Source organism: Protopterus annectens, chromosome 1.part1 (assembly GCF_019279795.1).
Source record: "Protopterus annectens isolate FY-2018-M chromosome 1.part1, PAN1.0, whole genome shotgun sequence".
NCBI classification, from domain to species: Eukaryota; Metazoa; Chordata; order Ceratodontiformes; family Protopteridae; genus Protopterus; species Protopterus annectens.
Window position 1 is genome coordinate 954,201,409 of NC_056726.1, and position 27,742 is coordinate 954,229,150.

The following is a 27,742-nucleotide window of genomic DNA, read 5'->3' on the forward strand; positions in this document are numbered from 1 at the left end:
GACTGTGATCTGTAAAGCCTCGCAGGTACAGTCTGTGACTGTCCCACAAATACCCGTATATGGAAGCCACATGGAACTGTGTGCATGCAGACACACACACACACACACACACACATACTCCAGACACCCAAGGCTAACACATACCCACACACATTACAACAACATTGGCCCATTCCAGTATTCTTGCCACACACACACACACACACACACACACACACACACACACACACACACATGTCGATTGGATGGCTCACTGTAGGCCTCTGGCAAACCAACAACACACCCTGTGCATATGATGAAACCTGTGCCGCCTCCTGTCATCTGTAACATCGATGCAGGAACAGGCTACCATGGTACTGATGCACAGGGTGTCTGTATAGCAGTATAGCAATGTTAGCATGTTGTCAGCAGTAGAGTGTAATGATATGCTTGAATGTGTAGCTGAGCAGGCATGATGCATTAAAGCTATGATTGTCATTGTAGTGTTGTTTATACCAGTGTTGGTTCCAATTGTGTACTGTCTGGCCACGTGCCACTTGGCTGATATGTGCAGTATTGGCAGCATGTGTTAGAGTGGACAGTATGTGTGGGATGCGTTCCTGTTTTTTATCTACTTGTTATTGTCGGAGCTCTACTGCACACGTTATGGCAAACATGGATCTTGAGTTGGATTATAATCCGGAACCGAGGCGATTGACTAATGAGCAACAATGGACAGCTATAACTTCATGTAAGTCGAACCCTTTATTGGCTCTGGATCTGAATGTACCTGTCTCGAGTACAACTGATACTGACATTCCTAATATAGAACTTTTCAACTCCAGCATGAAAATGCTTGAAAATGACTTGTATAAACTTCAGAGAATGATATGGCAGCGTAAGCACTTAGAGGCATGTCTTCACTATAAATTGATTCCAAGAGGGATGCGTATACTGGTTATGCCAACGTATGGAGATACACATCCGGTGCTATTGAAAAAATGGCAAGACATTAACATTGAAGCTAGTCATAAACATATGCAGCTTCTTATTGATTATTTTGAACCGCTTGAGGCTGAACTAATATCTAAGGTTAATGACTTTAACACAGACTTACGAAAGAATTTTGGCAATCCCTTTTGTACACGGAAACTTGACAATATGTACAGTCAAGTAAATACATACGCTATGAAGCTTCAACAAATCAAATCAAGGAAGCTTCAACGTGACTTTAGGGATTTCTCCACCGGCAATGTGTTTGTTTGGCCGAGGAGGTTGGATAATCAGTTCTCAGGGGAGAACACTGGCTCGAATTCAGCGCCTTTGGATCGCACACTTACAGCACCCATCTCGATTGGTCCAATAACAGCTGAACTTGGCGCTGCTACGGATACGTCACACGACTCCTTTACTACGCCGCCTGAGACATTTGCTTCAGTCACTAGTGCTTCCCTTGTTTCGACACCACTTCCGAATCAAGAAGCCAACAATGCAGCCAAGGCTTTAAAAAGTTCCGCTGGAGCCATTAGTAAAAGGCGTAATGATGACAACACTCCTTTTTTACCCCTGCCCATAAGGAAACCAACATATGCAAAAGGAAGAAGGAACAGCTGGGAAAGCAGAAAGAGAAAGCTGTCCGGAGAGATGAATGCCTATCAACCAAGAAGGCAGAGGCAGTAAGCACGCTCTACTTTAATCTATCGGACTACTCTTTGAATGCTAGTGACATCGAATTGCTTAATAATGGTCTCTCCTTTGTCCCTTCACGGGGAAGTATATTATCTGAAATATTAATTGATTTACGCTTTTTTGCACGTGCAGTAAGTCTGAAACTGTTTTTTAATAAAGACATGAACACTATTACGCATAATGCTGCTAGTACTCCCGTATACAAGAAGAAAAGTTCTTTTACACCAGCTATGCCAGCTCATATAGATTCCTTTGTTAAGCTATGTGAAACTGATTTCTATAGATATTTTTATAATGGTAAAAGAAAATGTGCGTTTTTTAATATGTCAAGCAATAACATGACTTCGCTACGAAATCTGAGTAATGATTATACACTAACTTTCAGGCCAGTTGATAAAGGGGGAGGCTTAGCCATTTTTAATACATTTGATTACAATGTTTTAATGAGTAATATGTTGGAAGCTGACAATACATATCTTTTAATTGATCAAACTAGGCTCAATCTTATTATCAAAACTGTTAATGATGATATGTATGATATGTTAATGTGCACCCAGATATCGAATACTCTATATGACTTTTTCTCTATTGAGCATCCGGTAGTACCTGTAATTAAAGGGCTACCGAAAATGCATAAGGAGATCCTACCACCACAGATGAGGCCGATAGTGTCTGGTGCTAAATGGATCACTGAAAATATATCAATCTTCCTAGAAAAAACGTTAAGACCCTTAGTAGAAGCCATACCCACAATCCTTAAAGACACATACCAGCTTATAAATTACTTACAATCTTTGGACTTTGAGTTCAGACAGGATAAACATCTTTTAATCACAATGGATGTGCAGAGTTTATTCACTTCAATCCCGAACGACGTTGGGATTGAAGCTATACGAGACTTACTACAACATAGTCAAAATGTAAATGGGAATACAACCATTTTGATATGCCAACTATTAGAAGTGGTGTTAAGCAACAATGTGTTTGCATTTGGGGGTAAGCTCTACCTTCAAACCTGTGGCGTAGCCATGGGGACCCCCTGTGCAAACACATATGCAAATCTAGTTGTGCATCACTGGGAACTGAATAATGTCTTTACACACACCTTATTTCATAAAGTTTTATTATATAAGCGTTTTGTTGATGATATTTTAATTGTTTGGGATGGCTCAGTAGAGGAATTTTATAATTTTAAAACCTGTTTAGAAAATACAACAACGTTTCTCAGATTTTCAGCTGAAACTTCCTACTCATCAGTTAATTTTTTGGATGTCAGCATAAATATTAGAAGAGGGAGATTAGTAACCACATTGTTTAAGAAAAAATGTTGGAGGAACACCATTTTGAAATACGACAGTATGCATCCCCGTCATACCTTCAAAGGTATTTTGAAAAGCCAGTTTGCTAGACTAAGCAAAATATGTACTGACAAGGATGATTTAAATAGAGAAGCTGACAATATGGTGAACATGTTTTTAGAAAGAGGTTATAACTATGATCTAGTCATGGAAGTCAGAAACAATGTTTTGCTGTCAGAATTTCTGACTTCACACGATTTTAGCTATGATCACCAGGCAGTTCATTCTACAAATACTATTTTTAATCATAATTATACTGAAAGAGTGTCTTTTATTACGACATACACCAATGACTTCATGAATATTAAGAAAATATTAGTTAATAATTGGAAGGTTTTAATGCTGGATGAACCTACTAAGAAAATAATAGGCAATACTCCTCATATAGTCTATAGGAGTAATAAAAACTTAAAATCCTTACTATGTGACAGAAAGCCAAAAGTATTACATAACATGTTACATACTAACGAATTCTTTGGAACTTATCCGTGTCATAACTGCAACTACTGCAAGTTTATAACCAAAAGCCAAGAATTTGTACATCCAGAATTTGATTTTACGTTTATACCTAGATTTAGAGCCACTTGCAACACTTCTGGATTAATCTATTTAGCCACATGTGAATGCTGTAATGTATTCTATATAGGACTTACCAAAAGGAAACTCAAGAATAGAATATATAACCATCAATATGATATAAAAAAGAAAAATGATTTAAATGCTTTGACCAAGCATGTGATATCTAATCCATTACATTCTTTTGTATTCAGGGTGCTGCAAATTGTTGAGCCCACGGATAGAGGTGGTGACTATATAAATATGATTGAGCTAAACGAATTAAAATGGATACTTAAACTTAGAGGTCACTGCCCTCCAGGCTTGAACAATTATATCACCATTAGGTCCTTTCTTAATAATCGAAGATGACATTATAAAGTGTAGTATAGTTATTACACCCAGCAGCCGTTTGATACATCTACATTTAATTGTTTGTTTAATGTCTATTCCTTACTTGTATACATAAATATTAATGTGTTTATTCAATTGTTTTTAAGAACTGTATACAATTCTTTTAAAGACACTCTATACTATGATTTTAAAATATTATTTATACAACCTGAGAATTTATAGAACTTCGCTTCTCTCATTTTATCTTATAAAAATTAATTTATTTTATAAATTTATTTAATCTCCACCTTTTAACTCCAAAAGTTTATATTAGATATTAGTCATCTTGAGTATGTTGTTAGTGGCAGTTTTCTTTGACACAATTTTATTTCAATCACAAATATATACACTTTCCAGAAATAGTATTTTATAATTTATATCTCCATTTTTTTTATATGTTTATATCTATATATTTATTTATATATATTTATCTATATCTATTTATATTTACATATTTATATATTTATATACATATTTATTTATTTATTCATATACACATCTATATTTTTAAGTATTTATTATGAATAGAAATGTTTTGTATATATTGGTACGAAAACCTCCAAACCAGGAACTATGGGAGCAGCTTCACATCTTAAGTGAGCTGAGAATGTTACACATGTCTTCAATGATATATGCTGGAATATATTTGAATCAAATATTTGTCTAGTAGTTTTAAAACATTGCTTTATAATGTGTTTAGAGTAGGCAACATTTGTTCCGAGAAATTCTTGAATTCTTGAATGTTCTTGAGGTGCTATGGTTTAATTCGTTTTTATTACTTTTTATGTTTGTTTATGTTTGTTTCATATACATTTTTTAACGAGGAGTTTTTAAAAAACAGTATTCCTTTAAATGCTTGAATGCTTAAATTTTCCCTAATTAAATAAGGAGTTAATTGATTAACTTAAGACAATTGTCTATTGGCTGAGCCTCCCTATAAATCCGTAGCTATTTTACACATTAAATTGTCTGATGAAGCGTATGGTAGCATACGCGAAAGCGCTTACCTTTTGTCTGTTTTTATGAATAAAAAGTAAGATTCTATTAACGTGGAGAGTCGGAAGCTTTTTGTTTTATATTTAGTGTAATGATATGCTTGAATGTGTAGCTGAGCAGGCATGATGCATTAAAGCTATGATTGTCATTGTAGTGTTGTTTATACCAGTGTTGGTTCCAATTGTGTACTGTCTGGCCACGTGCCACTTGGCTGATATGTGCAGTATTGGCAGCATGTGTTAGAGTGGACAGTATGTGTGGGATGTGTGTAGCACAGATTTGCAGGTGTACAGTTGTGAACATGGTGGAGGTACACTGTCTGCATGTACGTGCATAGTGGACACATGGCCAGGGTGACATGCTCTGTATTACACAGTAACACTCCATAGTTTCTATTGGTGGCCAGTATGCATTGTACTACACACATTCCAGAACCTGACTACACATATGTGTATGACATGGTTTGACACTGTGCTGTGGGTGATACTGTTACTATCGGTCATTGTTTTGCATTCTGGTAGTATACATCACTTCAACAGCCTGAACATAACCAATCGTTAGATGATGTCTTGACAACCGACACACAGAAACATTTAGATCCTTCAGGTACTATACAATGCCAGTAACCACTGGTTTTCACATGCACCCATTACTGACACCACTCCTGTTTGGCATACAGCAAAAGCAATCGCAGTAGGGTTATGTCCGTCCACGTCTGGTAATGCATACTGTGGCCTATAATGCATTCTCCAGATGGCACACACATCCTCCACAAGGGTATTATACAGACAGATGCCTGTTGTCAAACCCATGCTGTAAAGCTATAAGCCAAACTAAGCACAGTCATCCACCTTTACGGAACATATTATCCCCACAGTACCACATAGGTAGTAGCCACCAACATGATGAACAGGTACCGATGTGTACATGCAACCAAGTGTTATGTCATCTCTCCTTTGTTAATCACATTTCCAAAGGCATTTTGGAAGCCCTTGGTGGATCACATAAGCAACAAGGGTTTGCATGCATATCCACATAGGTTGTTCTACACCGGTTATGACTAGTCATCATTGACAGACTTTGCTGCATTTGAACAGGTCTGACATATACCTCTGTCATTGACCCTCACTCACACATTCCAATAGGAACCGTAATGACTTTGTGTGACACAGATGACCTAGGCCAGGGATCACTGCAGTGGCTGGGCTTGTCACAAGCATACAGATGTGACCTAAGGTCTGGGAAGCAGCAGCACAGTCTGGCAAGGATGACAGCTGTGTTCTTGGAGAAAGCAGGGTTCCCACATATGCAATCATTGAGGTAACATGTACGTATATGTATTTGCCACACAGCTAGCTCACATGTGCAATGCATACTGATATGTCATACAGTGGTAAAAGCAAAACCCACAATACATTGACCAACAGTGTCACACACATACAGCACACACACTCACCAAGTGAAGGATTCAAACCCCTACCTAAACTACTTCATGATACTAGAGAAGTACGCATTAACATGACGCGCTATGCACATTACTGGGAGTTCTCTTTTCCACAGGTATATTTGTAGGATGGTGACATCATCTGACTTGACAAAGGTTAGTTTACCACTTTTAAGGTCTTTTAGTTTACCACTTTTAAAGTCTTTTACTACTCCTAAAAGGTTGCCCCTTCCCAAGGAGACCACACCCACACACACACACACACACACACACACACACACACACACACACACACACACACAGTCAATTATGGACCACAGTTACCATTCATCTACAAACCTGTTCAGCCATACACCTGCCGTGCTTTCCTGTACCTCTGAGCAGTATCTACTGAACAGGTGGGCTCCCAGGACCAAGACCTGTGTGATGCCATTTGTGACTGGCTTAGTGATGGACATAGCACCCATAACTATGAACATGTGTGTTTGATCTGTGAGCCACTTGGCCACCCATCCTGTGACATAGCTGTTAAATGTTCAAGCTGGTACACTTGTCCATGATGACAGAGTGGGGAATGGTGTGGTAAGCCCTTAGTGAGGTTCAGGTGGGCTATGTGGACTACTTTCACCTCCATTTATGTTCATGGTAACTGTTTTAAATAAGTCAATTAGGTTTGGGAGCCAGGCTCTGCCTTTAACAAGGCGAAGTTGTGTAGAGTCCAGTGTCTGGAGATCTCCAATGTCTCAGTGTATGGGTTCCATGACAATTTGCTCAATAGCTCTGTAGACCCGGCTGAGTAGACATATAGGGCAATGGTTTCCAGGTTCTGTTTTGGTACACCCTTTGTGGAGCTGGATGACTGTGTATGCCATTCATTGGGTACAAAGCCTGTGGTACGCTTTGAGTCTGGACAGTGAATTTAGGTGAGGGTGTAGTTTCTTATGGGCCTAGTGTAAGACACAGCCTGGGACAACATACAGTCACATTGATGCTATGTTCTTAGCTTTGGTGAGGGCTGTCTTTACCTGCATGTCCATGATGTCTGGGTTTCTGCATCCTTCTGTGATGGACACAGGCCCTTTTGGGGGGTGATGGGGGGGAGTTTACACTGAACTTGTCCCGCTGGATGTGGGCAATGAAAGTTGGTTTGGTGTATGTCATTCCTTTTTTCAGTAGCTGACAGCATATTTGGAAGTTGACACCTACATGTCTGGTATAGCTACCGAAGGCTTTGTGGTTGTTATTCTTACATTCCTTGGCTATTTGTTTTTAGAAACGATCCATGGATTATTTTATGAGCGATCATTGTTTCCTCCTGATAATGATCAGTGATGCCTTTCCTTTAGTGAAGTTGGATCTATCGTGTTCATTTCCTCCTTCTCCTGTCTAGCTTATTTATGGACAACAAACACCTGCTTGTTGTCCTAGTTTTGGAGGAGTGCATCTTGGTTTTATTTGTGATGTGTCATTCCATGCATCCCTGTAGATGCTCATAGGATGCACTTGTAAATGATTCTGCAGATTGCATACCATTATCCTATAGCAATATTTCTTCGGAACGTTCCACTTTGGTCTTGGGAAGTGTGCAGTTTGCTTTTGCAAATGTCTTCACAGTGGTTTCATTGACTGGATGTGGGGGCGGGATGTGGATGTCCAGTGTGATTACTTAATGATCTGACATTACCAGTGAGGGGTTCATCTCTGTTGTGGAACACTGGTACCCCATGTTGGTGATGATCATGTCCAGTATGTTGTCACCTCTAGTGGGCATGCTGACCAGCTGTTCCAGGGTGTTAGTGTTTCTTAACTCTAGGACACATTGAGCAAAGGACGTTGTATACGAGTAATTCACCCACTCAATGTTTGGGTAGTTGGAATCTCCTCATATAACAGTGTTTGATAGGACCTTTATATTTGCCATTGTTCTCCAGAATACTGGGTGAGGTTCCTGAGACAAAGTACATGATCTGTAGCAGGCTACATTCTGATGGGCAGCTTTGCCCAATGTTAGTTGCACTTGCATGGTCTCCAAGGCCTCATGCTGTGCCAGTAACCTGAAGGTGTGGATATCCATAAGGTAAATGGCTACACCCCTTCCTTTTGCATTTCACTCATGGTCTTGGGTCCAAAGGTCAGAGTGATTGTGAGTGTTTTACGTGGATCATATCCAACAGCACTATGTCTGACATAGCTTTGTATGTTAGGCAGTGGACACCTCTGAGTAGGCGATATGCAAGGGAGTACAGATGGAGCATTCTGCGATGGTCTGTGTATGGCATGTATTTCAGGCCACTAATGCTCTTTGTGAGGTATTGCTGCTGGCTTTCCAGTTGTTGTCGTCTTGTGAGGTACGTAGCAACAGTGGTGTTGTACTCTTTTATAGTTCTAGTGAGTGGTGAGTAGAGGGGAACAATGTCCTCTTCTATTCTGCATGAGACACAGTTTGTGATGAGGTGTGCCACATAAGAGGGTTTCCTGACTACTGTGGCAATGTGCTTATCACAGTTGTATCCACTGTCAACCTGTGACCCAGGGTTTCACACTTACAGTGTGAAGTACATTACCACCTATGTTGTAGTTCTTGGCTACAGTGTTTTTAACAAAGGTGATGATAATGCACCTTTTGGCACTGAGCTACAGCCCATGGCTTGGACAACAGCCATCTGTCTCATTGAGGCCCTTTTGTTGGATGTCCACATCTTTAGTGTTTACAATGATGGCTCCTAGTTTGCTGTCCTCTGGAAACTTCAGTAGCCACAGGCCTTCCATGTTGATGTTTACTTTAGGGAAGTAGATACTCCACAGCCTGGGAAGTTATCTAGTCCCATGGCTGCTGTGATACTGGCTTTGGAGAGTGTTTTTTACCTATGCAGCCGTGATGACAGCAACTTTGCAGTCTTCCATTATAGACATGTGCTCTTTCATGGGTGGGGGTGGGGGGGTGGGGTTAACAATGATCCTATCTGCCAGGATGTTGGCAATATCAGTTGGCTCTGTACATTTAGTGACACTGATCTGTAATTCAGAACAGATCTGAGTGTAACCATGACATGGACCTGTCTGTTGGGCAGAGATCTCCTGAGTAGACAGTATGCAACAGAGTACAGATTGGGTTACATTCAGTCTTGTTGCATGAGGCAACTATTTGAGGCCAGTAATCCTCTTGTTAAGGTACTTCATTGGTCTTTCTAGCTGCTGAACTTGCCTAGTCTGATTCATCGCAAGTGTGTTGTGGTACTCTCTGACAGGTCTGATGACTGCTGAGTAATAGCAACCTCCTTTGACCTACATGCACAGACCTTGGCAGTTTGTGTGAACACATAGCAGGATTTTCAGACCACTTTGTGAATGTGTTTCTGGAAGTAGAGATGACTATACACATTTGTCCATAGATCCCTTATCACATCCGTATTTAGCCTAAGTGTGTAAGCATGCCCAGTATGACCTTTCAGTATCTTCCTGCCTGACATTTGCTTAGTTTCTTTAAGTGTGTGAGCATGCCCAGCATGACCTTTCAGTGTGATGCTGAATAAAATCCACTACATTTGGAGTGTGTGAGCACACACAGTGTACATATTTATACTATATGTGTATGGTAAATCAAGTTTATTTATTTATTTTTATTTTACATTTGTTGACTGGGCTAGTCTAGCTGGATATATGTCCATTTTCAGTAGAGGCCCGGTTAGAAAAGCTCCACACAATTTAAACAAAGTTCACATCTACAGAAAATACATATTTAGAATGCATATACATTTTCTTAAACAGAGAAGGCTGCAAGTTTACAAGTACATAACGAAGGTTACACATATTTCAATAGACTTAGCATAGTTAATAAGAAGTTACATTTAAATGTTACTAAAGAGTACTAGTTGAGAGAAGAGAAAAAAGCAATAGAATTGATGTAGGTAATAAAGGAAGATAAGGAAAATGAAATGGAGAAGCAGTTGGGTAATAAATCTGGAAGTAATATGAGTCACTTTAATGAATCCTGTACTAGCTAGGACTGTGAAGGAGAGGAAGCATAGTAGTATTTAATAAGAAACAGATTTAGAGAAAAGAAGGCAAAATAAGTTAGTTAGAAAGAAGAAGTAGATTCAGAGATGAGAATCTTGAATCATTCAGGTAAAAATGGATAAGTTGGTCAGTCCGGTTTAGAACAGGGGCACATCCAGTATGTTTTTAGGAAGAGCTTAAGCTTATTTTTAAACAGAGTAGTTGAGGGAAGTGTGGTAAGTTCAGAGGGAAGTAGGTTCCAGGTTTTTCCAATGGAAATAGAAAAGAGAGAGTCTCCAGCTCTACTGTTTGATTTGTTGATGTATACAAGAGATTTTTGTGATGATCTTAGGGACTTAAGATGGGTGTTTTGTCAGGTTGATACAGTATTTTGTGGACGATGGTCAGTTGATTATATTTTAGATGCTGTTGAAATTCAAGCCATCCAAGGTGCTTGAGATTAATACAGTGATGAGTTCTGTAAGGATTACCTGTGGCATATCTGGCTATGCTATTACAGGAGTTTTCTAGTTTTTTAAGGTTATTTTTTGACAGATTGGTAAAAATGGGTGAGGCATAAAGAAGGGTGGAGATAAGGTGTGTGTGGGCAATGGTAATTCTAGTTGCAGGAGTGAGGAATGATTTGATCCTGTAAAGAGAGCCTATTTTTTTATTGGTAGTTTTCAGAATGTTGTTGATATGGGCATCAAAGTTTAGGTTATTATCTATGGTGATACCTAGCAGTTTGGTAGTTTGATCTTGGGATATGATTGCACCGTCATGGGATGATACAGAGAAGTCTATTGGTGGAGATTTACTGGTAGGTGTGAAAAGGAGAAGTTTAGTTTTTTTAGGGTTTAATAAGAGGCAGCGTTTTGTAAACCATAGTTCTACAGAGTTAAATGTGTTTTGAGATAGGGAGTGAAGTTCAGATACAGATGAAGCAGTGCATATAAGTGTAGAGTCATCTGCGTATTGGATGCATGTAGCTTGGGGAATTACTAGGTGAAGGTCATTGATGAATATAGAGAACAGGAGAGGGCCCAGTATGGAGCCTTGAGGAACTCCAATATTAACAGGTAGCCGAGTAGAGAGAGCGTTGTTCCAGAGTACAGCTTGATGTCTGTTATTTAAAGTAGGAATGGAACATTATATTGTATTTTTACAGCAGAGCTCACCTTTGTGTCATAGATCAACAGGGATCATGCTGTGCCTGCAGGGCTTCCATGAGACACTTTGCATAGACTTAACATTTCTACATACAGGGGAGACAGCTATTACCCGTGGGCACACCAGATTGTTACATAGGATGTGGGTTTCACCTGACACTTATACACATTTGCTGTGCCTGCACTGCTATGTACAGGACACCATTACAGTCTGTACTGTTGCCTATTGTACTGGCTTGAGGCATACTACTGTACTACGGATGTTAGCGTCCTGTGTCACGTATATTAGCTTGCAACTTCATAGTCTACACAACCCACATCACAACGCCTGGCCTGATGTTCTCTGTCTGCGTAGGCGTGTGGGAAAGGTTACCCATTTGCCTCTTTAGGGGCATGATACAGCATTGCGTTGTGTTTGCATTAGTGTACAATTGTCCTGCTGTGTCTGTGCCACTGAAATGCTATCACGGCTTAGTGCTTCAGTACTGTGACTATAGTGCACAGTATCCTGGGTTCAAGGCCTGCCACTGCTTTTTATTTTCATGCTGGCCAGATCAGACTGCTTAAGGAACAGTAAAGCAGATGAGCATGTTTAACTGACTTTGCTCAAATTGCCCTGACTTTGCCCAGCATTGCACGAGCAATTTTGTTTACATATACTAGATATTGGTGAAAGCTGCTTAGCACTGCTTTATATTTCTTAAAACATGGCAATCATGCCTCAGGTGGTGCTGCAGGGCTGCCTATGTCGGATGCACATACTACATTGCCTATACATGTTTGGAAACAAGTAGTGTCAAGTTAGGCATCCCCTTTATTTTATGTGCGAGTCAGAGAGAGGTATCATTTACAGGGTTCCTACTGAGCCAGTGTATGTGCTATGCGTTGCCTCTTTGCCAAGAACAAGGCATACTGGGCACACCTCCTTCTACCTACTGGGGCAGGCTCAGGTTGTTCCTCCTCCGAGTCATGCAGTGCCTGTGCAGGCGTTGGCAATGGTGGGGGGCTGTTTGGCCCTGCTCCATGCTGTTCCTGCTGCAGCTGTTTTCGCAGGATCATACTGTGTAGCATGGCACATACCATGACAATTTGGGTACATGTAGTTGGTGAGTAGTGCAAGGCTCCACCAGATGTGTCCAGGCACCGGAACCATGACGCATCCCAAACACACGCTCGATTACATTTTGTGTTTGTGCATGTGCCTCATTGTGCAGTTCTTGTTCAGGTGTGTGTGCATTTCTGATGGGTGTCATCAGCCACAGCTCCAGTGCGTATCCAGCATCCCCCACTAAGTGACCATCAGGGATGTCCCCACTGGCAAATGCCTGGTACAGCTGCGACAGATGCCAGATATGGGAATCGTGGTAGCTTCCAGGGCAGCCAGCACACACATTCAGTATTATGCCCTAGGCATCACACATGACCTGACAGTTGATGGAGTGGAAGCCCTTGCGGTTGATGTAGGCCCTACCCCGCTCACCAGCTGGTGCTTTGATACCTCAGGGTATTCCGCTATTTGCTGGAAGAGACGCATATTGCTGGCCAATACCTCACGGGAATTGGGGAAATATACATGATCACCGACATGTGCTGACATGGCATTCAGGAAATGGTGCAGTACCCTTGATGCTGATGCTCATGCCTGTGAAATCCCCATCATATCACCAGTTGGTCTCTGGAAGGTACCTGTTGCTAGTATTCTTAGGCCAACACATACCTTGGTTTGAACTGGGATGGGTTCCCCTCTATTGGTTCTGTGTGTGAGGCGTGGCCTGCACAGCTCAACAATTTGCTACAGGAGCTCTCTGTCACTCTATAGCACTCCACTATCTCCAGCTCATGTAGCCCCTGGTAGGTTACCCTGGGTCTATACATCTCCATCTTCTCCATCTCCTCACAGTGGGTTGCTCAGCAGCACTCGCAATGGCACCACCCTCAGCATCTTGCACATGTTGCCTTATAACAGCAATGGCAGCCCCTAACATTTTTTGTCTTAGTTTAAGCTTTTTAAGTTTTCACTTCTCTTTGTTGACTGCAGTGTTTCTGAGAAAAACACGGGGCAATGTTGTTTGCAGAGTTTTAAGTGGTGGGCTGGGCTACTGTACTGCCTGTTTAATTGGCTGATTCTGACTGATTTCACCTGGCAGCTCTGCTAGTTCTCCTTGGTTAACTTCCTATTACTTATTTTCCTTCCTTTTCCCTTTCTGTTTCCACAGGGGGCAACGCCCTGCAAACACGCGCGCACACAGGCTTACACGGGTGCACATGCACGCACACAGTCTTACACAAGCTTACACAGGCTTAGGCAGGTGCACATTCGTGTATACAGGCTTAGACAGGCTTACACGGGTGCACACAGGCTTACACGCGCGAGCACACAGTGTAAGCAGCTTTGCAAGAAACTTTAGAGATAGTCACGGCGTACACCTTCAGTTTAGACAACTGTAGACACACCTCTTTTAGTCCTGAGTAACTCACAGCAAACACATGCCACTCTGCTCCAATAAGCTTACAGTCTTTTTGATGCATACCCCCTTATGACATCACCCATCTTCTACTCTGTTACTCCCCTTTTCCTACTCTTATACTCTAGGGACATGAAAATTGGGATTCACTATCCTTATCCTCATTTGCATAGGACTGCCTACTAATGCTTAGTTACATCTCTCACACTGAGCTTCCCCCCTTAGCAACCACTACTCAAGAGCCATGTTGTCTACAGCCTGCCATTCACTTGCATGGCAGATTAATATTTTGAATTAAATCCATATTTTTGGCTTTTAAATTTTGATTTTCTGTTTTTATTGCACCGCACGTTTGCACTGCGCTACACTTAAACATCAGAGATCGAGGAAAAAAAAAATAATTTTTATTATTTTGCAACACACAAAAATGCCAATGGCCATATATTTGGCCATTGGCATGCTTCATCAACTGGATACATCCTTTATTTGGAGCTGTCATGGCTCTGTTTTGCTATTTGCAGAACGGTACTCAGTTGCCAACCGAGTACATTTCTGCAAATAACACTACTCTTACTCGGACAGGTTAGTGTTTCCTGGATCGCAAATTTACCTCATTTGCATAACTTTCAGCAGCAAATGAGGTAATTTGCATAAACTAACACTGTCCGTGCAAGAGTCGTTTTAGGAGCTCTCTTGCACGCCCCTGCCGGCTGTTCCTGGATCGCTCGGCAGACATGTTGGCTGCATGGAGTCTTACTCTACTCTTAGACTCCGTGCAAGCCTTCGTGAATCCGGCCCCATGAACTACCACATAGGTGGCAGTACACTAAACACCGAAAGTGTGATGAGAGACGTAGGGACACAGGTGGACAGTGGTCTCACCTTCAATAACCACATTGCCACAACAGTCAGGAAATCTTTCTATGTGGCACACCTCATCACTAAGGGTTTTTCATCCAGAAAAAAGGAGGTCATTGTCCCACTGTACTCATCTCTCATTAGACCAATTTAGAGTGCAACGCTCCGTTTGGTATGTACCTCACAAGACATCTGCAACAGCTGGAAAGGCACAGAAATACCTCACTAAAAGAATCACAGGCCTAAAGCAGATGCCCTATGCTGACAGTGTAAAAAAACTGCAACTATACTTTGTGACATATTGTCTACTCAGAGGCGATCTCTGCTTAACATACAAGGCCATGTCAAACCCTGAGCTGTTGGACATGCTCCGCTTAAAGAAATCACAATCCCTCAGAGCCACACACTGCAGGGATCTAAACCTTGTCATCACAATGAACAAAACATGCTGGAGGGATAGGTTCCTGACCCAGAGACTCCCCAGACTCTGGAAAAGACTGCCCATACATGTCAAGCAGAGCACCTCCTTGGCCCTCTTCAAAAAGAACCTTAACGACTGGATGGGAGAATTCACCCCGGGGATAACGTCAGTCGCCCTGCTAGACAGGGGTCCAGGGAAGTAAATATAGTGGGAAGAAATATCCAGGGAATTGTTATGGCTAGGCTTGTATAGGCCCTAGGGTAGTACTAAGCTAAGTGATCGCAAGGACCATAAGATGCCATTGCCCATATACACCTTTAACAAATCAGTCAACAGATGCAGAAAAGCAAATTGTGGACACTTCAGTGGAACTACTCCTAAACGGGAAAGGTTTTGTAGGGAATCCTTTTAGTGAGAGACGTCAATAGTCTATATGTTGTTTATTTTTGGGATGTGGAGGGAATTGTGTATCGTTTTACTGAAAAATAAAAGATCTCAGGTACAAATGGGATAATAATATACTAAAACATATAAAGTGACAAAAATGATACAAACGGGTCCTTCATAGCCCACTTCTTAGAGAAAGGCAAAACATGAGATATGCAATAATAGTCACTGTAGGTATTTAGAAGGCTTAAACAGGTGAAGGATTTACAGAAGCAAAATATGAATGAACATATAGCAGTTGTTAAAACAACTATTTTTAACAATAACCTTACAACAACCAAATTATTTGCTCAATGTTTAAGACAACAAATGGCTGTAAGGATGATAGCTAAGAATCAGGAAGTATGACAACAATAGATTGGGAGTGGATCCATTACTACACTACACTATGCAAATAAGATGTAGAGGTTGACAGTAACACAAGAGAAATTGTAACACATCTGAAACAATTACAACTTACTCCAGTAACAGAAACATTGTGCTGAAAAATAAAAATAGGGGAAATGAGAAACTAGAATACACAGAAAACTCCTGGAAGTGATGGAATTCCAATAAAAAAGTACAGAAATCTGGCTACTGTTTAATATTTTTCTAGTTGGGGATTTGCCCTTGACTTGGAAAAAAAGCAGTAGTGGTACTTACACTGGATCCACGGTTACAATGCCCCATTTTGATTCTGAATCATGCGCACACAGTTTTAAAGATGATTTTGGCAAATATATAGCCAAGAATTATAGAACTGGATCAGGGAGGGTTTACGGAAGATAAACAGCTGACAATACTAAACTAAACCCTTAAGATTCAAACAATTTGCATTGGAACTACAATATACTAATGAAATATAAAATTTATATCTGAAACTAACATATTTTAGCAGCACAGCAGAATATAAAGTAAATGAGTAATGAACTATGCCATAACTTGGTAAAGAATTTCCCCTTTTTTGTAGGGTCGTGACAAGACGAAATACTTGGGAATTTGATTGAAACTGGATGCTAAGCAAGAAGCTAAAGAAATGTGGAAAGAAATTTATCAAATGATGAGCGAAGATAAGACTTTGTATGCAAGTCAAAATTATATACATAAACAGAGAGAAGAGATACAGAAAATATGAAAAAGGAAATTACACAGTTCATTTCAGATAAAAGAAAAAGACTGCAAAGGGGTAAAAAAACTAACATTTACAAAAGGAGTAGACTGATTTAGGAGTACCATATTTAGAGGCACACTAAAAGACCAACCAACTTAAGTGAATATATTTGATTCAGAACTTGGAACACGTCTAAATAAAAACATATGAAAGTCACAGTATCTGATAAGGCGACTTGCAGGACCACACGTAAGTAGTGGTCAGATTTTAAAAAGTTATAGATACACATATATATTACTATTAATCATGGCTTTACTTAAAAAAGTTAGACATTCAAAAATAGAACAATACTAACAGGATATACTACATATAGTAATAAGGAAAACAGAAAAAAAAACATAATGAGCATTGGAAGATAGCACCTGTCTAAGCTCAAACTCAATGGTGAGAGACTTGGAACACACATCAATAGTAATCTAAACTTTGATTGTCATTGTCCATAGTGGTGAGGAAAGCTTTTTACATTGAGCATCTCAAAAATAAGGGCATTGCATCCAAGACTAAGGAAGTTATAACTCCACTGTACTCTATCCTTATTAGATCACTAATTGGAGTACAGTGCTGCCTTCTGTATGTACTTCATCAGACACCTGCAGCAACTGGAGAGACCGCAGAGGTTTCTAACCAAGAGAATCCAGGGCCTCCAAAGCAGGACCTACATGAAAAGACTGAAAGTCCTGTCACAATACTCGGTATCATACAGGTTGCTGAGAGGTGATCTGTGCCTAGCCTACGGAGCAGTCTCTTACCCTGTCCTAATGGCCACACATCCACAAATCAAATGAGAGTCACTCGCTCCAGGGATCTCAACCTAGCCTGTGACATTAAAAAAAAACATGTTGGAGACACATCTCTCTCCCAGACATTGCTGTTCCTCTGGAATAAGCTCCCACTTCAAGTGAAGCAGAGCTCCTCAATGAGCGTATTTAAGTGCAACCTTGACAACTGGATGGGGGACTGTAAATTCACCCCAGGGTGGCACCTACATCCTTCATGGACAGGAGCAGTTTGTGCTGATCATAGAATCACTCTACCAACATGACCATCTAACTATGGTCAATTAAGGTACTACATGGTTAGGCTTGTAAAGGCTTTGGGGCTGTTAGCCTAGTAACCCCCTTGAACCTATGGAAAAGGACCAAGATCTGGGAGCAAATAAGAGAGGATGAGGTAACAAATTGGATGAAGTTAGACAAACGTCTGTGTTAAACAGATTTTTAAAGTTCAAGCTTGAACAGAAATGACATCATAAAAGACTAATAAGTATATAAGGCAATATCAAATTTGACAAGACAATATAAAATTAAAAACAGCATGGAGTGAATGATTAAACAGAGCTATTATTGACGATCGATGGAAAGAAATATGACTTGTCCCTAAACATGTAATTAGGATAAAGATAATACCTTTTAATCCCTTCTAAACAGATGTGTATGCTGGTATTACTTTATCTAAACTCTCCTTATGTGACCACTTATGCCAACCTATTTATAGTTAATATACTTCTCACTTACAACAATTTTCTCAAAAAGAAATAGTAACAGCTGATACTAATTTGTTATTGCACTGCTGCATTATTCACAATAGATGCACTTTATCTTCAATTGATGTTTACTCTTGCATCAACTGACTAGATTAGTTAAAAAGAAATTATATTTTATATATATATATATATATATATATATATATATATATATATATATATATATATATATACATACATACATACATACACACACACACATATATATATATATATATATATATATATATATATATATATATATATAAAATCTCCCAGTCTGTGACGAATCTGTAATCACTGGTCTTCAAATACTGTTTTTACTCAAAATGTCTATACTATCTTTATAAGTTTTTCTTTCACTAAACATGTTTACAGAGTTTTCTTCCATGGCCCTCCACTATTTTGCATGACCCAGTCGAACCTTCCCAGTACCCAAATGCAAATAAATAAATTTACATTTTTTGCATGGAAATGTCTGCATAAATGTTTCTATACTCCTATAAGACTTGAGCAAAACATTACCACAGACAAGAAGCATATGTTATAGATGTGAAAGTTCAGAAAGAGGTCCTTTAGAGCATATATTTTGGGAATGTATGGAGCTGCTTTGATACAAAAATTAATAGAACAATATGCCAAGTCTTACACGTGGAAGAGAATTTAACATCGGTATAAATGAAAGCATCATCACCTTAGTGTTGATAGTGGCTAAGAAAGCCATAACCAAAAAGGAAAACCAAAAACAAACCATTGATGTGAGAGAGAGAGAGAAAAAGATGGATTATAGTCAGATTAAAATACGGAAATAACTATGGAAAATCAGAAACAGAACTCACTGGTAAAAAAAAGAGCAGTACGGGATTCTACAATGGAAATGAAGGTAGAAGAGGACAACGATATGGAAAAAGCACCTAAAACTTACACCCACTTAAAGTAGATTGTAATGAAAGGTATTGTCATTGTTTCAATTGTTAAGGCTTGTAACATAATAACAAAACAATAAGGTACTGTAAAAGAACACCACCTAAATTTAAGTTATATTGTACATAGTTTGTGCGTCAGGGCTGTTAACTCGGCACGTAAAAATTAACTACCAATCATTAGCGGACCGGAGTTCCACTGTGGCGACCCCTAACCAGGAAAAGCCGAAAGACACAAACAAACATTGTACATAGTTAACTTATTTGTTTAAACAGCAATGTTATCAATTTGGAGATCAAGATTAGATGGGATAGCTGCTTGCGATACATGACTGCACATGCTTAACAAGGCAATACTAATCCCTCTTTTAGTGAAACTGTACATCACATATCAATAGACCGTTAGACATTTAATTTAGTGAACAGCCTAACTGCAGTGAACCTATTTAAGGTGTTCAGAATTACTACAGAAATGAAAAAAAAAAAAAAAAAGACCCTCAAAGACTATGCTGCCACAAGAAAATGCGTTGTGTGACCTGTGCTAAACAGATGAATTCAATACAAATTTCCACTGCAGTTACAACAGTCTGTTAACATACATACATATGTATATACAAACAAAATGCCTTTTAGTTTATTTCCTTTTTGCTGAATGGTTTGTTATATTCCCCGTTGTGTATCGTATGCACATCTGACAGCACAAAACTTCTAAAATATAAAATAACTGCCTTTAGTCTGCAAGCCATGTTTTTTTTTTTTTAAATACGCAGTCAATGAACTTCTCTATTCAAATGTTGTCATACTAGATGCCAATGTGACATGACGAAAATTAAAAATGTTAAATGGACTTCACTTGATTCAAATATTAATATGCACAAGAAAGTGTGTTTTACTTTCTGACTTTTCACACTATGCTTCATACACAATGTTCATGGGAATAAGTATGCAAGCAAATGTAGTTAAAAAATCTTATAAACTAACAAACATCTTCACTTAATATTTGGAATTCAAAAGCATTTATTTACTTAATTATGTATTTATTTGACCTTTATTAACCGGGTTAGTCTGATTGGGCAAGAAGCCCTTTTTCAGCAGAGGTCCGAAGAGAAAAGCTCCAAACATATAAAACATACAAATACAGAGCTCAACTAATAATGATAACAACTTATATGGTATACCAACAGCAATTAGACTTATTAACAAAACAATTAAATTAGTTGCATACATACAGAGAGTAAGACTGCAGTTAACACTTGGCAAGTAAGTTAAAATATGTGAAGTACATTAGCTATATACATTTCTTCAAAAGCCTTAGAATTAAGAGCATCAAAAAAAAAACTGGACACAGCTCATATGTATGTCTTCTTCCATATATGCAAAGTCTAGAAGATTTAAGATTTTTGCTTGAAGAGTTTCCATACGTATTTTATACCCCAAGTAGACTCCACAAAGAATTTTTCCTCAGGTAGATGGCAACTGTTGGAGGTGTGGTGGGAATGAGAGAGGAAACTGGGGACATACGTTTTGGGAGTGTAATGAGTTGGCAGTCTTTAAAAATTCCCTACAGAGTACTATGTTAGAAATACTGGGTGACCAAATGGATGTAAGCAAGGAAATAATTTTCTGAGCTGGGATACAAGATCTGAATTGCCTAGACGTAGTAAAGGCCTTTGTTAAGTTTAATTCTGGGGTCTGCCAAAAAAGCAATTACTAGAAAATGAAAATTAAAGTCTAAACCAATTGTATCCGAACTACTGAATATGGATAACAAAGATAAAAGAACTAGAAGTTGGATCTTTAGAGAAGAGTAGGAGCAAATTACAACGAAAAATGGAAATTATGGAAACAATACATGCAGAATAATGTTTTGGAGGAGGAAGAAAGTTTAAAGAAAGGCAGGAATTTATCAAGGTGTTTAAGGTGAGATTAGTGATAATTATACAAAAGAATATATGTGATGTATAATGTTTGTAACTGGGAACATGTTAAGATGGTCTTCTCTTTTATATAAATGTTCATGTGCCTATGTTTTAAGTGACAATTTAATAAAGATGTTACAAACTGGAAACAGCTAGCATGAACAGCAGTGGCTCTCAAAATCCAACTGTAAAGTCAAATAAGAATCACATTCTTTGCTTTAGAGAAAATGTTATTACTGATTTTGGCTATGCTGCAGTCCATCAAAGATAAGGAATACTATCAGCACACAGCAATAAAAATAATCATGTTTAAGTTTCCCAAAATTATAACAAGAATCTCAACTAAATCAATTAAACCATTTAGAACCAGTCACAAAGGCTAAAATTGTGGACAGCAACAGAGAGATAGCCTAGTTTTGGCTATGTCACTACACAAATAGTGAACTCACCTCTAAAGCAACATATTCTTAGGAGGTGTACAAAGCACACACATCAGTCAGTCAAAATTTGACTCCCAAGTCAATAGACTCCATTTACAGAAATGCTATTTTTTTAAAAGCAACTGCCTTGTACAGTAAACAAATAGTCTTGTTAAACATCACGTCATTCCTATGCACAAGTACTTTTTTATATTACTGTTAAAATCCATCATGCTACAGGAAAGCAACAGGAAAACAAAATGGATACACACACCAGAAGTCAAGAATAAAACCCAAAGATGACAAGGTCAGGGGAAATACCGGCATCATTTTTGTTACCATGACAGAACAATTCAGTTTGTCTTGGCACAGTGTTTATTAGCTGTTGATTAGCCTACTCAGTCTAGGATTTCATCTTTTAAGGATTAACAAATCCTAACAATACAGGCATGTACAAATTAATGCTGCATTTATTTAGCAATGTTAAACCAGAAAAAGTGTCCTCTGGAAAAGTAGGATACTCAGACCTTTCTTTCTTTCAAAAAACATTTTTTTTGGGGGGGTTCCAGTTCAATGTGAAGTTAAACTATTGCCATGACAAAACATGGTTACAGTAAAAACAATAACTAGGGAGCTAAAGGACACACCTCCTTCATTACTTGCAAGGTTTAGAAATCCCCTTTAAACATCATAAACAATTTTGCTAATTAAACTTAATTTTTCCACAACAGAGAGTGTTTACATAAAATGCAATAAACATTTTTGTTAAAACTGTTTTTTTAGGGGTTACTGAAAAAGTTTTAAAACTTGACAAATGTTAAAATCATAATGCATGCTCATTTTGCTATAATTATAATAACCAGATGACATACAGTTAAACCATTTTTGTGTAGCTTCTAATTAGTTTTATTTATCTATTTCATATTTGTTAACCGGTATAGTCCATCTAAGCTAAAGCCCTTTCTCGGTGGAGACCTGGGGAGAAAAGATCCACAATACAAGTAAGAAAGAAAAACTTACAAAATGGAAGTTGAATACAGTGAAAGTATACAATAAAACAGTTAAGCAAATGTAGATAAAGCTTCACAGTGCAATATAGTAAGAGGCATTATAACACTGAAGAAAAAATATAAACATAGAAATATACAATAAAACATTTGAATGAAGAAAAAATATAAACATAGAAATATACAATAAAACATTTGAATGAATTTATATTACACATTGGTTTATCTTTATAGAGTAACTGTACAATACAGGACAGTTAAGTGAGTTACGGTAGTAGGAAAGGAAGGAAGAGAGAGGATAGTGATGGAGAAAAGGGTGGATTCATGTGGGATGATTACAGAGGCAAATCCATGTGCTATTAAGGTACCTTTTGAGAGTTTTCTTGAATTCATGGATGTGGGAAATGTTTCTAATGGTCACAGGGAGCTTGTTCCATGCAAGAGCAGGGATTGAGCTGTAGAGATTCTGTCCAACAGATTTTTTTTAGGTTTGTGAATATGAAAGAGACATTGGTCAGAGCTTCTGAGGGATCGAGGAGGCTAAACAAGTGAGGAAATGCTAGGGCAAGAAGAGGGCTTATTTAAAATAGTACGGATAATAAGAAGTTGGGTAAATAAGAGTTGGTTAGGAAACTCTAGGCAGCTGAGTGTCTCGAGAGTGCGACAGTGGTGTGATCTTGAGAGCAGATTGACTGCAAATCTTGCAACTTTAGTGGGTGGTTTCAAGTTTGGAAAGTAGTGAGGACTGTAAGTTGGTTAAAATTTGAGAGCTATAAAAGAGGTTGGGGAGAACCTGGAGATGGGTGTGAGGAACCTTTTGTATATTAACAGTTATAAAATAATTAGATAATAGATCTAAACAGTTTTAATGTTTGGCCACTAAGCAGCAAGACATCAACTGACACTTGTGCACCTCCTTGATCTGGGACAGGAGTCGCTCCTGAGCCTCAAGACATAACCTAATACTTCGTCCCTTGTCTGAGAGGGGAACCAAGGCATCCCAGTTCAGCACCGAACTTGCAGGCATAGGGATATTTAACACTTTATCAAATACAAAAACTCACGTACAACAGGCAATGACATAAGACCATTAAGACCAAGAACATCCATCAATGCATGACCCATTATTTGTAAACTTAGGATGCATAACCCTTCCTCCATAATAGCTAAGGCTGTAAAATACCATAACATTTCTGAACTCTGCTCCTTCTTCACTGATAAATCCAAGTCACCCTCAGGGCTCCATACCTCTGGCACTATGAACAGGTAACAAACAAGGGGTGTAGCCAGAAATTCATATTTTGTACTCAAACCTCATTTTGCTAACCCCCCCCCCCCATAATTTAAAAATCTACTGAACACTCAAAAAGCTGCCCCTATACACTATTGAAAGGGATATACTATTTTCAACTGTCTCCATTTATAAAGATAAGACTATTTTAAGAGGTGCATTCCTATCATATAAACATGTTTTGCATGGTTCTATACAACAGGCACTAGTTTAGACATTTCTAAATATACAAAGGTACCATAAAGATGCTCAGAAAAAAATGTACTCATTTGAGTACATTGAGTATGCCTAGCTACACCCTTGACAAATCTACACTATGTACTAAAACGTTAAAGTAATACTGTGTTGTTTTCGTGATTGTTCATGTTAACTCAACTGCTAATCTATAGTATTTTCTCTATTTACTTCAATGTTTCAATGGCAACCGACACCAACGTACATATAAATTACAATCTGATGATGATGGTATGTATAATATTTACATGCATTTAGTAATTTGGGAAAATGTAATAAAACAGTAACTGCTTTCTACTACAGCTTTTTAGTTCAAGGCGATAGACATTTTATTACCAGATCCAGCTCAGTAATCAGCCATCAACCCAACTGGGAAATACAGAAGAGAGGCTTCTTAAAAACAATTTTGTCATTAAATAACTTTACAAAATATAACAAGCGATACTAACGAAAGTGGTTACTCAAGTCGCCAAATAAAACTCCTCTCTTCATGTTTAAATATAAAGTTTCTGCACCCCGGAAAATAATCATACTAACATACATATTTTACCCAGGAATTTACAAACAAAACGTCATGCCTCTACCTAGCTCTAGATGTTGATTTCCTTGTTTCGATGAATAACCAGCCATATCCACTGAGCTACTAAAGCTTTCAGATAAAATCGATAACAGACTCGAGAGTACAATTAACAACATGCCGGCAACATTTACTACGAGTTCACAATCCAAAACTTCTGTGTACAGTTCCTGTGAAAGGAAGAACCCCACGACGTGAGACCATCATGTGACTCCAATACAAAGCTCTCAACATCACGTAATTCTTCTGATTGGGTGGTCGCGTTGGTAGTTCACGGAGTGCTGACGGAAGAGGAGAGCTGGTTGTAGAATTTGAGTGTTTGTGGGGAAAAAATAGAGAAACGGTGTAATATATTTTATTTAGATCAGTACGTATTTTACGGTACAGCTGTTTGAGCTCTTATACTAATAAGAACCCTTCGAGAAAGAGTTAATTTATTTCTGTATCAGTAACTTAACTCCTATTGAACGGGTGTCGTTAGTCCCAAGCTCTATTTGCTTGTCTGTTAAAACCTGTATTGTAGTGTTTTGCACCATGAACTCCTATTTTATTAGTAACGTGCGGTAAAATACCTGTCATAATGTGGAACACTTAACAACTTGTACAAGGAAGCTCGCAGAAAGGTTAATTGAAAGTGCTGCTTACACAAAAACTGTTTTGGTTAAATATGATTAAAATACAATTCAAAATTATTTACCAAGGCTGTTTTACAAAAATATTACAAAGTCAATGTGGAACGGAATTTTTCAAGACTCAAAATGAGGAACTGGGTTGGTAGTTGAGCGCGATGTTGCACCAACTGGCCACCGGAAAAGCTTAACTTTCAAACATGTCCTGCTGCACTTCCCCAGTAAAAAAAAATGTCATTGCAGCCAATTTTCGATAATAAAGTACCCTATGACTTTTATACCAATCATATCAAAGGGAAGTAGGGCCCGCCAGTTTCATCAATTCAGTGGCATGCACTTATGATCGAGTCGTTGTTAAATACAATTCATAGCAGTTCATGTACAATTTACAAATCGGTATGGTTTCGTAAACATGACTAAAGAGGATGTCGTAATTATTCAACTAAGAGACGCAAATACATATCGTGTTTGTTTTATTTTATTGTATGAACTGCTACTACAAGTACATAGTCCATTTCGGTTTTAATGTCGTTTTTCATTCTTTAGAGTTAGGAATACGACATTCAGTAGACTTTTGATTCTAAATCTGCATATAATTAAGTTTGGAATTATTGAGTTTATTTTATAATTATTTTATTGTACTTTACCAAACTTATCAAATAAAGTTGTGAAGAATAACTGTCGAGAAATGGCGTCAGACTTGTGTTAAAAATATATAATCATTTCTAATGTGGTGAAATACAAGGAGATGAATTTTGAAGGAAATTTAAAAATTATTGATAATTACTTATACTTAGTGGTGCATCTAAGCCCACTACCAATAAGGAGATTTGTTCAGTTCCTGTTTACAATACTTCAGGAATATATTTTGGTATTACGGTGGTGGTGGTGTTGCGGTAGCGTTGTCGCCTTAGAGCAAGATGTTGTCCAGTTCGATTCTCAGCTAAAGCATCTTCTGTCTGGAGGCATACATGCATGGGGCGTGCCTTTGTTGAAGGCTGTGCGTCAGGGCTAGTAACCCGGTACGTAAAAATCCACTACCAATCATTAGCGAACCGGAGTTCCGCTGTGGCAACCCCTAACCAGGAAAAAACAAAAGACACAAACTGGTAATTTCATCTCCCTGACACTTTTTGGTTATGTGTCAGTCAAGGAAAGCCGTTCAAAAATTCTTTTGTAGCAAAAGGTTTGGGTGCTGTGATGCCCTGACCCTATATTTTGGAGACAAGACAGTGCCCTCAGTTGACACTGTTTTTATAAATAGGTAATGAGTGGCCAGAAAAAAATAGATTATTTTGTCTGTAAAGTAGAGAAAAGGATGTGCCGCCATCAGTGAAATTATGTAGTGCCTGTAGTGTAAATCATAGAAACAAAGACTTGGAGAATAATAAATAAGAAAACTCACCCAATCTGTCCATTTTCCATGCCAGTCTGATAAACAGCAAATTCTCTTTAATCTGTTGTTTATTTTTTCATAAGTTCATATGTGAGTACTAGGCAAATGGCCCTGGAGCCTTTACAAGCCTAGCCCATAGGATTACCCTGGCATCATTCACTAGGTTTCTAAGAATTACCTTAATTGCTGCCACATATTCCTGAATTATATTCCCATTGTTTCCAGCTAGGAGCCTTTCAAAAGTGTCGCTCACCAATCTGGAAACAGATTGGTTTGCTAAGCATATGGTAACCTAAACATATTGGTAGCTAAGCATATGGTAACCTAAACAGATCACCATACGCTTAGCAAACCAATCAGCTACTTTGACGTGAAAAATCTACAACTCTCGAGTTATAATCAAATTATTTTTTTATATCATTTAACTACTTGTAATGATTGCACAGCATTTGTATATCACAATTCTCCTTTTTCTCACTGACAATAAATATCTCTTATTTGCCTGTGCTAACGTCAGACATACATATCTGTTTAACATCGAATTAAAAAGGTCCTGCTGTAACATCCAAGAACTGTACAGCATATAACAGCCATCTGAGTGCACATGTATGTGTGTATATATATATATATATATATATATATATATATATATATATATATATATAAAGAGAGAGAGAGATGCCTTTACTTTTATGTACTCTCATTGCAATTTCACAAACCAATCTACAACTTAATTACCCTCTGCTTGTCCTGACATGCACTAAAATCATGTCTTCTGTGAATGGTGTTTGCCCAATGTAAATGTGTAATACCCTGTTTGTATCTTTTCATTTCCCATATGTTGTGCTCATTAATCATTAAATAATCTACACACACAAATCCTGATTTGTTACTTTCACTACTTG

At 38.4% G+C, this 27,742-nt stretch overlaps 1 protein-coding gene across 2 annotated transcripts in view; it reads right to left on the bottom strand.

Annotated features, from left to right (window-relative positions):
• ADAM17 (ADAM metallopeptidase domain 17) overlaps nucleotides 1-25,040 on the bottom strand; it is a 2,408,764-nt gene extending 2,383,724 nt beyond the window's left edge. Inside the window, exon 1 of one of the 2 annotated variants that reach the window (XM_044079174.1) lies at nucleotides 24,820-25,040. In XM_044079174.1, coding sequence (XP_043935109.1) covers nucleotides 24,820-24,931 — 112 coding nt within the window. In that variant the 5' untranslated portion in view covers nucleotides 24,932-25,040. The remainder of the gene's footprint in view (nucleotides 1-24,819) is intronic. The other variant, XM_044079166.1, reaches the window with a different exon arrangement.
• Nucleotides 25,041-27,742: the final 2,702 nt, after the last annotated feature.